The sequence below is a fragment of the Passer domesticus genome, chromosome 14 (genome assembly GCF_036417665.1).
Source record: "Passer domesticus isolate bPasDom1 chromosome 14, bPasDom1.hap1, whole genome shotgun sequence".
Classification (NCBI taxonomy): domain Eukaryota; kingdom Metazoa; phylum Chordata; class Aves; order Passeriformes; family Passeridae; genus Passer; species Passer domesticus.
Genome location: NC_087487.1, coordinates 20415945 through 20429443, shown reverse-complemented (window position 1 = coordinate 20429443; position 13499 = coordinate 20415945). Strand labels below are relative to the sequence as shown.

Sequence of the window (13499 nt, the reverse complement as noted above, 5' to 3'; positions counted from 1 at the left end):
ACGCGAGCGGGGCACGGCAGCCCTCACGCCGCGCTCCGCCAGCCCGCCCCGGCTCCTCCGCGCCCCCCGCCCGCCGCTCCCGGCGGCCCCCGCGCCGCTCCCGGCGGCCCGCGCGGCCCCGCGCGGCAGGATGATCCACGAGCTGCTGCTGGCCCTGAGCGGGTACCCGGGGGCGGCCTTCACCTGGAGCAAGCGCGGCGGCCTCCAGGTGCGCACGGTCCCGGGCAAAGCCCACCCCCGGGCAGAGCCCACCCCGGCCCCCGCCCCGCCTCTGCCCCCGACCCCTACCCTGCGCGGCCTGTCCGTCCGTCACCGCTGTTTCCCCTTCCAGGTGTCTCAGGAGCTGCCGTTTCTGCACCCCAGCGAGACCAGCGTCCTGAACCGGCTCTGCCGCCTCGGCACCGACTACATCCGCTTCGCCGAATTCGTGGAACAGTACACGGGACACGTACAGCAGCAGGTGGGGCCGCCGGGCCGAGGTATTTTCCCGGGAAGAGAGCGGCAGGTGCCTGTAAGGCCAAGCTGCCCAGGACACAGGAGTGGCTCGTGGCCCATACCCGCGCTCGCACCGAGCAGAGCTCCAGAAAGCTCTCTGCGATGCCTGTAAGGGAGGATAGAGTGCAATGAAGAACGAATCAAATGTAAAATCTTATTCTTGGGGAAGTCTTGTAATAATTTCTAACCACAGCAGACTGGCCAGGGTTTGTCATTTGAGCAGGATGCTCATGACTCTGTCCTCATGATTTGCAAAGAACCTTGAGATCCAAGAGGCACACCTAAATGAAAAGAAGCACTGGTACCAGTGGCTCCCAGCATTTTCATAGGTCCACAAAAGAGCTAAAATATAAGACTGCACAAGTAACTCTCATTGTGACAAGGTTGTATTTGTTTTTCTGTTCACTTTGTGGTGAGCTAAGGTGCATTTCAGCATGTTCTGAGCACTGACTACTGCTGTGATACTGCACAGATACTACGTTACTCCTCAGACTTGCACTAGGACGCTGATGCAGATTTTATTGTTTGGTTTTAGGATCACCATCCATCTCAGCAAAACCAGAGTGGATTGCATGGCATTTATTTGAGAGCTTTCTGCACAGGTCTTGATTCCGTGCTGCAGCCTTATCGACAGGCACTGCTTGACCTAGAACAAGAGGTAAAGGAGAGAGATGCAGAACAAGAGGCTGTAGCGCTGCTGACAGGTTGTGAAAACTTGTCATTTCTGCAATTAATATATGAGTAGTAGTTTCTAAGATGAAACAAGATATTTTCCTTTCCACGTTAGGGATGCCTTCCGAATTATTTCTGTGAGATGCCATTGTAAATTACTTTTCATCCTATTAATTGTTGTCCCCTCTTCCTTCAGTTCAGTAAGGGCTCCATCTTTGTCAGAGCCTAGTGCTGTCTCAGACTATTGTGGCTTCTGTTTTCAGTTTTAGAGGTTTTGATTAATCTCTGCTAGACTAGTAGCTGTCATACCTTGAGTAGCGTCACCATCCAGTGGTTGTGATAATTAATCTTCATTAATTGCTTTATCTTTATAGTTTCTGGCTGACCCACATCTTTCCATCTCACATGTTAATTACTCCTTGGACCAGGTATGTCATGTTATTAAAGAGGTAGTGTTCTTTGCTTGCTCTTATCCCTCACTGAGTCTAATAAGAAAGTGGGTGGGATAAACGAGGCTTATTCCATCATGTCATGCCATTTCTATCTAATGCCTCTACATCTGTAGTCCCTTAATCATGCTCAGAGGATCACCTGCACTTCAACACAAAGCTAAGGTCTTCCACTTTGACTCTCACACATTCCTCACTGACTGTGTTTAGCCTGAACTACAGCTGGAATATAGTAACTTTGTGCATCTTGGTCCAGTGAAGGGAAGACATACTTCCTGGAGATTTGCATGTCATGTTTCTAATTTGTGAGGAAAGACAGATAATAGTTTAATTAAATTATTGTGTTCAGCTGCTGTCCACAGTTACTCAAGTACAGTTTTTTTTCCTCTCTTCCTTACATAACAACCTAAGTCAATATTTCACTTCTTGTTCTGCAGTTTCAGTTACTCTTCCCCTCTGTGATGGTCATGGTGGAACAGATCAAAACTCAGAAGGTACAGTAAAATTACAGCTAGTTTCTCTTAACAGATTTTAACTGATAAGTAATTTCTGCCCCCATCCCAGACTTCTAATACTAGAAAATAATGTAGTTCCAGTAATGGATGCCCTATTACTAGTTCTGCTGTAAGTATTGAGACTATTTTACAAATTTATCTGCACTGTATTTGAATTTTTCCCTTATCCCATAGTCTTTGATGTCTTGAATTTTATAGGACAGGATGCTGGTGGTTGTAATTTTTCTTTTCTGAGTCTGTTTTTTTCTGGCTGTTGCCTGAAATAAAAAAGGCAGAGGCTAATGTTTTAAGAATCCAGAGATGCTTACATTTTTTTAAGGGAAAGTATTGAGAAAAGCTTGAGTGTAGACCCACACATAGAAGGCCTTTTTCATCACTACATGCAGCATGTTACAACTTTCTTTCTGTAAGACTTGTTCAGTTTGTGAAGGCATTTTCTTGTTAGCTGAAAGTGTAATGTTTAAATGTATAAAAAGGTCAATACATATCTAAATAACAGACCTAGTCTAACCTTTTCTTTCTGCAGATTCATGGGTGCCAGATATTGGAGACAGTCCACAAACATAGCTGTGGGGGGTTGCCTCCTGTTCGCAGTGCTCTTGAAAAGTATGTAGATCCAGTAAAACTATTACTTCGTTCTTCTGGAGTTCATGTCAAAGTATTTCTTACTTGTTGAAACAGCACATACAAAACAGCCTTGAAGAAAACTGTCACCATCCTCATTATTTATCTAAAGCAGGCTTGTGGTGAGAATTAAGGCTTTCTCCATACTTGAAGTTAAGGGCTTAGAAAACTTCAGAACCAGATTTATTCTGCTTTGTTTTACATATCACTGATCTTTGATCCTTCAAAATGATAAATGTGACTGTGTGAGTGTTGTGATGTTTATATGTCCTTGTGGTGAAAGTCAAACTACTGAAAATGTCCTTTGAGTAGAAACAGCAACCATTGCAGACTTATACCTCTGGTATATTAGCAGATTTCCATGGAGAAGCCACATGTTCAGAGGATATATTAGCTTAGTTTTGCACCTTCTAGTTTTGTTTAAAAAAATAGAAAATATATTTTTGTTAAAAAAATATATATATATATAAAATACCACATTAGCCATTTAGTACTTACCATACTGCCTGGCTGACCAACTGGACTTTATGGAACAACGTATAGTGAAGTTTTGATTATTGTGTGCAAAGGCCTGACTGTTTCACTTGATCTCAGGATTCTGGCTGTGTGTCATGGAGTTATGTATAAGCAGCTCTCTGCCTGGATGCTGCATGGATTGCTACTAGACCAACATGAAGAGTTCTTTATCAAACAAGGCCCCTCTTCTGGAAATGTCCCTAGCCAACCTGAAGAAGATGATGATGACTTAGGAATTGGGGGGCTTACAGGAAAACAGCTACGAGAACTGCAGGACCTGGTAAGATCTACAAGTTATAACTTGGCATCTTTGGTTCTTTGTGAACTAAAGAAGATGTGTATTGTGTTCTACTTTGGTGTGAGCTATGCTAGACTAGACATATACTGAAACCTTCTAGGATGGTAAATCGAAATAATACTGTAGTAGTTGCTGCTAGGCCTAAGGGACAGAGAGGTATTGTTTGGCACAGCTGGCTAGCCCCATGGCAGAAAGCCCTATGGATGGAATCTCTGTAGACACTGATGTCAAGTATGGGAGCTGCTGCATGCCCACTGCTCTTGACTGACTGGTTCCTCATTCCTGATGGTCAACACTGTGATCTGTTTAGCATAGGCATTGGTGGTAATGTGAGCAATTGCAAGGAGCAGGGTGTGGGGAACTTGGCTGTTGATTTGATTTGCACACTTTCTATGGGCAGCTGTGTCAGGTGCCTTTCTTGCACAACCATTAGTTGTGCAAATGTTACATAACAGGTTAATGGTACTGACATTACTGGTAGAAAACGTGTTATGTGAGAGTCAATGGACTTCTAAGCAAGGAAGCAACCTGTCAGCACACTGGTGAAATGTGGTAACACTTCCAGTAGATGCTATACCATTAGAGTGCCCTTTTGCAAAGCACCTTTCTCAATGGAGTAGTCTTCCACACTGAGCATTTGAATAATGTCTGAATAGAGAATAGTGTGGAGCAAGTTCAGCTCTAAATTCACCCTCTAGTTTATGGTGAGAAAGCATTTCACGGGCACTTATGGAGTTAGTGTGGTGCATGCAGCTTTGGTGTGACTACACAAAAACTCTGTGTTGCATACTAATTAAGTGCCCTGTGCCAACAGTCTCTGCTGAAAACAGACTACACCCAGAGAAGAACAGGGGAAAACTTTAAAAGGCAGTTAGTGGAAAAATCTGTTATTTCACTATAATGGATAAAGAAAGTGAAAATCTTTGAGTCTTCTAGGTCCATGGTGGAAATTGCAGACTAAGCAACTTCTTTCTTCAGTATTATCGACTAACAGTGTTGGCAATTCTTCAGTCAAAGAGTAAAATAAGAACTCTTGAGTTTTAGTGGAATAGATCAATAAAATACTTGGGTATTGCCTCATCTAAAAGTGTTGCTAGAATCTTAAGAAAAGAATTGTCAACCTGTTAACATCAGTATACAAATTTTTACTGAATTCTCCTATTGAAATGAAGAATTTTGTAGATGGCAAACATTCTCAAAACTGTGGGTGATTTTTTCTGGATTATGGACCACTGAAACTAATTCTCCAGTAACAAGAAAGCCAGATAAGATTATTAATACTGCGTTCCTGAAGGAAGATCTTGCCTCCATACTTGGAGTTCCTTATTAACATTCATTAAAAAAATTAATAACTTACTGTATTGTTCTAAAACAACTTTCATGGGAACTGAGAAAATTGCCTTATCTTTGCTAGCAAGATTTTGGATCTTTAGCCTATTTGCTCACTAGTGGAGGTGTTTATATTTGGCCTGTATCACAAGTGTTCTAACAGTGTTGAAACATAGGAATGGGTGTAGGGGAGGATTATTTTTGGTAATGCTAGTTAAAATTTTTGTGGCAGTAAAAGACTGATGTAATGCATTTGCAATAACACTCCTTTTTCTCATGTAACATAACCCTTTAATACAGCCAATTTGTTGCTGTTACACACGGTTTTAGCTTCTTTTTCCCCCTTCTGCTGCACTCTGATGGGAGCAGTATCTCCAGGGAGATCTGCTAGCATACCAGAAGTATAAGGAAGATTACTGGCTTACTTAAATGATACAAATCAGTTCTGCTACCTTTCTTCTTACTTCCAATGCTCTTAAATGCCCCCTCACACACGCACACACACCCCTTTATACACCTTTTCTGTCTGGTTTTCTGATGCTGTTTTGCACTTGATTTCTTTTCTCTGGTGTCTCTGGCAGCGCTTGATTGAGGAGGAGAACATGTTAGCTCCATCTCTAAAGCAGTTTTCTTTGAGAGTAGAAATGCTGCCTTCATACATTCCTGTACGGGTTGCTGAGAAGATCCTCTTTGTGGGAGAATCTGTTCAGATGTTTGAGAATCAGAATGTTAACCTGACCAGAAAAGGTAAGGAACATCTTTCTTGCAACCTTTGCTCAGTTATGAGTGACTGACGCGTAGTTTCCAAAATGCCACATTAACAAATTCCTCAACAGTCACTGACTATTGGCTGTTATTCTTCAGACGATATGGGTAGTTGTGCCAGGACAGAGCAGTAGTCCCAGTATTCTGCTTCTGATTGATTCCAAGGCAGAGGTGTAACAACAGGATGAGTAGATAACACTTTACAAACATAATCTCCAAGTTTCCAGCAGCAAGTCACCATATGATTTGCTCTGGATAAAGTGATTGCAAAGGCCTTGTTTTCTTTTCAGTTTTCGTCCCTCTCCCTAAAAGGCTGCATACAGCCACAAATGCACATCTTGCTCTGAGCGTATATGTTGCAGAATGATGTCATGGGATTAACTTGCATTGAGGGTGGTTTGGGAAATATATTCCTACACCAATGGGGGAGGACTGCTGTTGTGGCTCCACCTTGAGCATGCCTATGCAAAAGTACTTAAATTACTTGAGTGACATTACAGAGACCAAAGGACCAATTCAGGTGAACTGTTTTCTTGCAGTAGCAGAAGCAAGGGGAAAAGAAATTGGTCTTCTAGCTCAGTTGGTTAAAAAAACACAAAGTCCCCAAGTTCAGGCAGTAGGATAGATTTGAAAGGGGCAGGGGTATGGGAACACCCAAAGCAACTGGTTAATGATGCAGAAAAGTTTGTGGGTTTGAAGATCTAGCTCAGTCTGCGAAAAAGGGCTTTTAGCAGCAGCCATTTATGGAGAAAATATTTGGGGGTTTTACTGATACCCCAGCACTGCTGAGGCAAGTGTCTATACTGAAACTGTACATGCAATAGTAATCTTATACCTTGGTACTTGTACTTTGAAGCCTCCCTTTCACATTCCTTGCCAGACTTGAAACAGTGCTGTCTGGACAGCCTTTCTGTTCCTCTGTTCTGTCTGCATCCCTTCTTACTCCCTGAAATTCTTCTCATTGCTGCACAGGCTCCATCCTAAAAAACCAGGAGGACACTTTTGCAGCAGAGCTACATCGACTCAAGCAGCAACCACTTTTTAGTTTGGTGGACTTTGAATCAGTGGTTGACTGGATACGGAGTACTGTTGCTGAGGTGAGCATCCTAGGAAGGGTAACTACTATGCAGGCTGAGAAGCTCTTAAGTTTTGTGAAGAACTTGGAAGAAGAGGGGCCTTGTCAGTGCCAATGATTGAACAAACATGTCAAATGGTGCAGCTGTTCTAACTGGTCTCAGAGCTTTATGTAAACCAAACTTCTAGTGACAAAAGGACATTAACAAATACTATGCTCTTTCATGAGGGAAAGAAGGGAATTTTGATTTTTTTTTTTTATTTCATCTGAAATTATTTCAGAACTTTTCATTTGCTTTCAGCATAATAGATGGCATCTTGCTGTGCATATGCTTTGGCAGTTTTTAATCTTTTTTTTTCACTTGGGGCAGGGAGGAGAACCTAAGAAAATGGGGAGGTTAGAGAATCAAGAACAAAGCTGGGGTAGAACTGGTTTCATAGGAATTTGCACTTTTTTGTCACAGGTCTTCAGGTTTCTTAGGCAGAGTTTTTTGCCAGTGTATATCAATAATTTTAAATGGTAACATGGGCTGCTACACAGGACTCTGACTGTGTTCTCTTGTACTTTATATAGCATTTTTAATAGGTGCTCTTTTTGTATGCATTGCAAGCGTTTTAAGACAGCAGCTACTCACCTCTCTGAATGCCTGAGATAATTCTGAGGCGAGGTTTCTGTTGTTTCATTTGATTTTTGTTTCTTCACTAGCATCTTTGGAAACTGATGGTGGAGGAATCAGATCTACTAGGACAACTGAAGGTAATGCAACTGCTAGTTTATTTAGAGCTGCTGAAGTAGCTCTTTCTTCACTTCTTTCTATTAAATACTTTACTGCCTTACACTCTGGGCTTTCTTCATTTAGGTAAAGCAGTTTTCACTTTCCAGTCTCAAGAAAGAGCATACACTGATAGAACTTGGCCAAAGACAGAGTTAGAGGGGTATGTGTACTTTGTATCTTGAAGCAAAGGCAGGATAGACTTTTTGGTCAGTGAATGAAATTCAGATCTCTCCAGCTGTGTTTAGAAACAGCATTTGTCCAAATAATAAAAATGGGTGCTATCAGCTAGGATGCTTAAAATTTCTGCTCAGTTTTTGGTATGTTAGGTAGAACAAATTTATCTCCACAGATTATAAAAGACTTTTACCTTTTGGGAAGAGGTGAGCTGTTTCAGGCCTTCATTGACACTGCACAGCACATGTTAAAGACACCACCTACGGCTGTAACTGAACATGGTGAGTGTTGCTTCTTTGCTTACCAAACCGGCCTCATTGTGGTATAGCAGGAAAGTGGTAAGCCATGTCCAGTACAGAAGAGTTCTATCTTAACTCTCTAGTTTTGAAACTACAGTACTTGTGATTTAGAATGTCTCAGAGTAAGTGAAAGCAATCTCTCAGAAACCTTCTGATGGCAGGTATTTGAAACTGGAATTAAAAGAAAAGAGTGTCAATAGTGCATCAATTTTGTCTTTTAGGACCAAGAATAAATAATTAATGGGTGCAAAATTAGCACTAGCTGCATCATCTTGTGCTGATACATGTTCTCTTGTTGTCAGATGTCAACATTGCATTTCAGCAGTCTGCTCATAAGGTACTGTTAGATGATGACAACCTTCTTCCTCTTCTTCACTTAACCATTGAGTATCATGGAAAGGAACATAAAGGTATCTACTTGCATTTTCAGAAGTAAATTAAGAGGGGAGATGGTGACTTTGTGTTCAAATAGATTACTTACCCTTCTCTCAAGTTAAAGAAATACTAATTTTGTTCCCTTTACTGCCCTATGTGATGGCCTAGACTACTTTGGTTCTTCTTAATTCTGTTCTTTCCCTTTTCCTTCTTGCCATGGTTGCACTGACTGAGAAGATAACATAATTAAGCACCTTACTTGTTTTTAGATACTTCTCAGACTCGTGAAGGGCCTTCCCGGGAATTATCTCCACGTGAACCCCCCACATCTGGATGGGCAGCTCTGGGCCTTTCTTACAAAGTTCAATGGCCACTGCACATTCTTTTTACTCCTGCTGTTCTCGAGAAGTAAGTACTAGGTATGGTCTTTTTATATTCATCTGTATGTTCCCTGATGTGAGGCATTCACTAGTGTGTTGGGGGATTTTATTCTCTATGGAGAGAAAGATAGAGCTATTGCTCCCTGAACCTTAAAATGGTTCATTCCACTTACTCATATTGAAAATACTTGTAATGACAGTAAAACATGCAAGATGCTGACAGATCTGCACCGATTTACAAACAGCACTACTTTAACAGTGTTTTCATTGACAGCTCCCCTCCTTACTAGTTATTGAAACTAACTTTGTATTTTTTAGGTCAGTAATCAATACAAGCAGAAATCTTACTCTGCAAGATGTGCCATTGGGGCACATGGGCCATGACCTGATTTGCCCTAACTATTGGCAGTCACTGCCTGTTTCTTTTCTCCAGTAACAGTAACTCCAGTACTCGAGTAACAGAGGAAGATTTTAGTCTTAAACAAACAGCTTTCTACTTTTTTATTGTAGGTACAACGTTGTGTTCAAATACCTGCTGAGTGTGCGACGAGTCCAGGCTGAACTACAGCACTGCTGGGCTCTCCAGATGCAACGTAAACACCTGAAATCTAATAGAACAGATGCCATCAAGTGGCGTCTGAGGGATCACATGGCTTTCCTTGTGGACAATCTTCAGTATTATCTGCAGGTCAGTATTACAGAGAAAGATAAACTGTATCAGTTAATCAGAAACTGGCAGAAATGCATGGAGGGAGCACTGAAGACCTGTCTCAGGTTTCTGATTCCCTGTACCTTAAGGAAATCAGGATTTCCTTCACAAGTCTAGAGCTTCCTTCAAGTTCCCAGACTACTGCTAGAATTACGAAGTTTTTGGACTTGTGAATCAGTGAAATAGAGTTCTTTAGTAGCTCTCTAATGCTACTAAATGTTTGTGAGAAACCACTCATCTCTAAAGGACCATCATTACGATACCATCCAGGTTCCTTCTCTGGCCTCTTTAAGTGAACTCTAAGTTAAGTTTTGGGCTTTTTTGGTTGGTTTGGTTTTTAAAGAATTGAGAGGGAGCCTGAATTTCTAAATTCTCCACAGCAATCTGGATGAGCTTTTGTACTGCAGCCTTTGCACTAAGATTCCACATAGTATCTCCCAGTATAAAATTCAGAAATTACTACAATCAAATATCTTTGTCTACATGCTAGCTATATACCTTTCCCTAGTTAAAGAAAATGACTATTTCCCTTTCTATTTAGATATTACTTAGGCATCAAAAATTGTTGCATACCCCACATTATGTACTGCTCTTGTATATAATTCATTCATCAGCCAGAGAGAAGGGGATCCTCAGCCTCTAACAAAAGAGTAGCAGTAAAGAAAGTAAGTTTCTTATTCCAAACTTCTGGCTGGTCTGAAGCACTCCCAGTTCCTCAAACCACTAATGAGGTATCTTCACATATTCATCAGGTCGATGTACTGGAGTCTCAGTTCTCACAGCTTCTGCAGCAGATAAACGCCACAAGAGATTTTGAGAGTATACGATTGGCTCATGATCATTTCCTAAGTAATTTGTTGGCTCAGTCTTTCATCCTTCTAAAACCTGTAAGTAGGTCTTGTTTTCACCTTTTTCTACCAATTTTCTAAGTGCCCTAAGAAACACACCTTTTTGAACAGATATAACAAATCACATATTTTAAAACAGATCAGTGATTATCTCCTGCAGACTACAATTCTAGGAGTAAGGCAGGTATAAACTATAACTGATAATTGAATTAAGATCTTCTAATTTACAGTTGGTGAGTGTGAATGCTGTATTCCTGGCAATTCTAAGTCAAGTTTATTTCAGCGTTCAGTTAACCTTAATAATTTGTATTTTATCACTATGTTTTTATCACAAGCTATTTTATTGAAGAAGAACCAGTGAGCATAGTGCTGGGAACTATATTCCTGAGGGATTCATACTGATATGCGTTAGACTAGGAAAAATATCCTCTTCTACTTAAGATTTAAAAAATGGTTGAGATGTTCCTGAGTGGACTTAGGGTCTTTTCAATTTCATTTAAAAAAAAAAATAGTATTTTTATAAACAGCCTCACAAAAACATTTGCAAAGGAGGTTAGTTTCAATGAAACACAAAGTCTCTGTGCTCATCTATGAGGTTATTATAGAATAAAGGTGTCAGAATAGTAATTACCCAGGCAGATAACTGATAGAAAGGAAACTCCTAGTTTAGCAAACAGTGAAACCAAAACCTTGAACCACAGCTCCTGTTGGTCTTTATCCTGCCTTCTTAATTCCAAAGCTGCAGTGATGACCTGCTGGTTGGATAGAGAAGCCAGTGTGTAATTCCTGTGCCTATCTGGATGGTTCATGCCAATTTCTGTTTTCCCAGAAATGTCTGCAAAAGGTTGTGGGAGAGGCCAAGGGGAGATACAGCATAACATTTAAATTATTTTTCCATAGAAAACATTAAAAAAATGCTGCATCAGTATCTTCCTTTCTGACTAAAAAAACACAGTGTCAGCAACATCTTTGTTACGAATGCTACAACTTTTCTTCTTTCTCTCTGTGTACGAACTCTGTTTCAACTATTAATTTGTACTTTTTATTCCGTGTAGGTTTTCCATTGCTTAAATGAAATTCTGGATCTTTGTCATAGCTTTTGTTCTCTGGTCAGTCAGAATCTGGGTCCCTTAGATGAACGGGGAGCTGCACAACTCAGTATTTTGGTGAAGGTGAATCTATGTTTCTGTGGATCTGTTCTCCTCCCATGCAAACATTTGCCTAAGCATTTATCTTGGCTTTAGAAGCTCTAGAACGAGTGTAAGCCAAGACTTTCTATGTAAGTGCTTGTAATTATTTTACCTAATGAACTTTTCTTGAGTTGGAAATTCTGTGTGCACAGACGCGGAATGGGGGCAGATATTGGAATAGAAAGGAGGCAGATGTTGGTACCTCTACCCCTCCCTTTGTATAACCAACATCTAGGAGTTCTTGTGGCTTACATCTTACCTTACCCTGGCCCACAAGCATCACATCTCTTGTAGTGATTTTCTTCAGGATGTTAAAGGATGGGGTAGGCAGAAACAGAGATGAGATGCTTGTTTTCCTTCTCTTCTGAGAAGACCCAGAACTGACATCTTAAAATTTGTAGGGATTCAGTCGTCAGTCATCACTTCTCTTCAAGATTCTCTCTAGTGTTCGCAACCATCAGATAAACTCTGACTTAGCTCAACTGCTGCTACGCTTGGATTATAACAAATACTACACCCAGGCTGGAGGAACCTTGGGCAGGTAGGAATATCTTGAAGGCTGCTTGTAGCATTATCCTGAGGTACTTCAAGTACAAAGCCATTTTTTATTGATGGCTTTTAATTATTTGACTTACACTAAGTGTTGATAAATACCATGACAGAGAGGTAACAAATCAGCATATGGTAATTTTTGGATTTTATATGCCTTCTTCCCATTGAGTTTCTTTTGGCAGAAAGTTGAACAAGCTGCTAGCTCATACTGGCCAAAAAATGCTGGTGTGGGTTGGTAAAGGGAATTACTTTCAACATGTAGTTAATACTGTACCTTTCTCTTGCAGTTTTGGAGTTTAAGCACTAAGGCCTTTGCTTCAGGCTGTGACTAGTGATGCATCAAGCACTGGAGACTGGCGCTCTTGGACAGTTGGAGAGTTTGAGCTGAAACAAATTTTTCTTTGTAGCTGGCTTTTGCCTGATGAACTGCTGTTTCACAGAGAATTGGCAGGAATTGCTACTTATGTGAGGCTGCCCAGCGATTACAGAAAGCTATTCCATTTCTTCTGAACTCCTAAAACTATGCTTTCTGCAGCCCTGCATATACTTATAAGTGCTTCCAGGGAGGCAATCTGAACCTCCTGAGAAAGTGAAAAACCAGAATTAGATGTCTGGACTCTTCAGCTGGACTACAATGTCTTTACTCTTCAGCTGGACTGTGTTCCACTTCCAAGTTCGAGTATGGAGGAATTAATCCTGTTCTTGGCTACAAATGAAGTTTTGGCTGTATTCAGAAGTTACACTTGTGTAGTAAGCTGATTTACAGTACACAATGTCTGCTAATCAAACAGCAGTAGCAATTTTCAATTGACGTGAAGGGGGAGGGAAGAAGAAATAGATTTTTTAAGTCTCTTCTCATGCAGTGCACTAGTCTAGTATATGTGCATGGGTGATGGAGACTCTGTGGATATCACGTGCTTTCTCTGTACAATGTAATAGTTTGTGTGCTAAAATTACACTTGCCAAGACAGGAGCTTTGCCCCGTTTGAGTAGACAGCGCCCTCTGCCGGCAGGAAAATGGTAAGGAGATGCTTACCTGGGATATTCACTTGTGCTGTTCTCATTCCAGACTATTTAGAAGGCTACTAGTGACTACCCTACTGAACCCAAATAAAAATATCTTGTCGTGCAATTATATGAAGTATTTTCAATGTCTGCACCCCAGTGTAAAGGGAATAGCATGGTATGGCCTTGTCTGTCATTGAAGAGCGGGATCTGGCAGGAACTCTTGCCTGTTACTAAGATTTCCTAGCCTTGCTATAATGAACAGATCATCTTGATGGAAGTCCATTTGAACGACTGGCAAAAGAGAAGCCTCCAGTCCACCACTGGGGTGTTGTATCAGGTTTCCCAATTTGAACACAAATGCTGCCAGGAAATCAGCCTTCCCCTCAAAGGGATATATTTGCACACAGCTGCAGCTCACACTGAAGTTACATGTCCTTAGGGGGAAAAAATC

General features: G+C 41.1%; 1 protein-coding gene across 3 annotated transcripts; it reads left to right on the top strand.

Moving 5' to 3' along the window:
* Positions 1–54: 54 nt before the first annotated feature.
* Positions 55–13175, top strand: TUBGCP4 (tubulin gamma complex component 4). Of its 3 annotated transcripts, XM_064389503.1 has the most exons (18): positions 55–208; positions 332–460; positions 1031–1153; positions 1542–1595; positions 2054–2110; positions 2658–2737; positions 3350–3551; positions 5480–5645; positions 6636–6760; positions 7444–7494; positions 7863–7968; positions 8289–8396; positions 8631–8769; positions 9252–9429; positions 10203–10337; positions 11354–11470; positions 11890–12029; positions 12328–13175. In XM_064389503.1, exons 1-18 carry the CDS (start codon positions 131–133, stop codon positions 12338–12340), a joined length of 2001 nt encoding a protein of 666 aa, XP_064245573.1. In that variant the 5' UTR covers positions 55–130; the 3' UTR covers positions 12341–13175. The 3 variants fall into 3 exon arrangements, with proteins under 3 accessions (XP_064245573.1, XP_064245574.1, XP_064245575.1); XM_064389504.1 differs by lacking the exon at positions 1542–1595; XM_064389505.1 differs by lacking the exons at positions 11354–11470; positions 11890–12029; positions 12328–13175 and adding an exon at positions 9992–10115 and having other exon boundaries at positions 10203–10339.
* Positions 13176–13499: the final 324 nt, after the last annotated feature.

Bases quoted from the DNA above. Each gene is read 5' to 3' on its own strand.
- TUBGCP4 (XM_064389503.1), top strand. From the start codon at position 131: ATGATCCACGAGCTGCTGCTGGCCCTGAGCGGGTACCCGGGGGCGGCC. The intron at 3,552-5,479 runs GTAAGATCTACA...TGTCTCTGGCAG, and splicing joins TACGAGAACTGCAGGACCTG to CGCTTGATTGAGGAGGAGAA. The intron at 8,397-8,630 runs GTATCTACTTGC...ACTTGTTTTTAG, and splicing joins TCATGGAAAGGAACATAAAG to ATACTTCTCAGACTCGTGAA.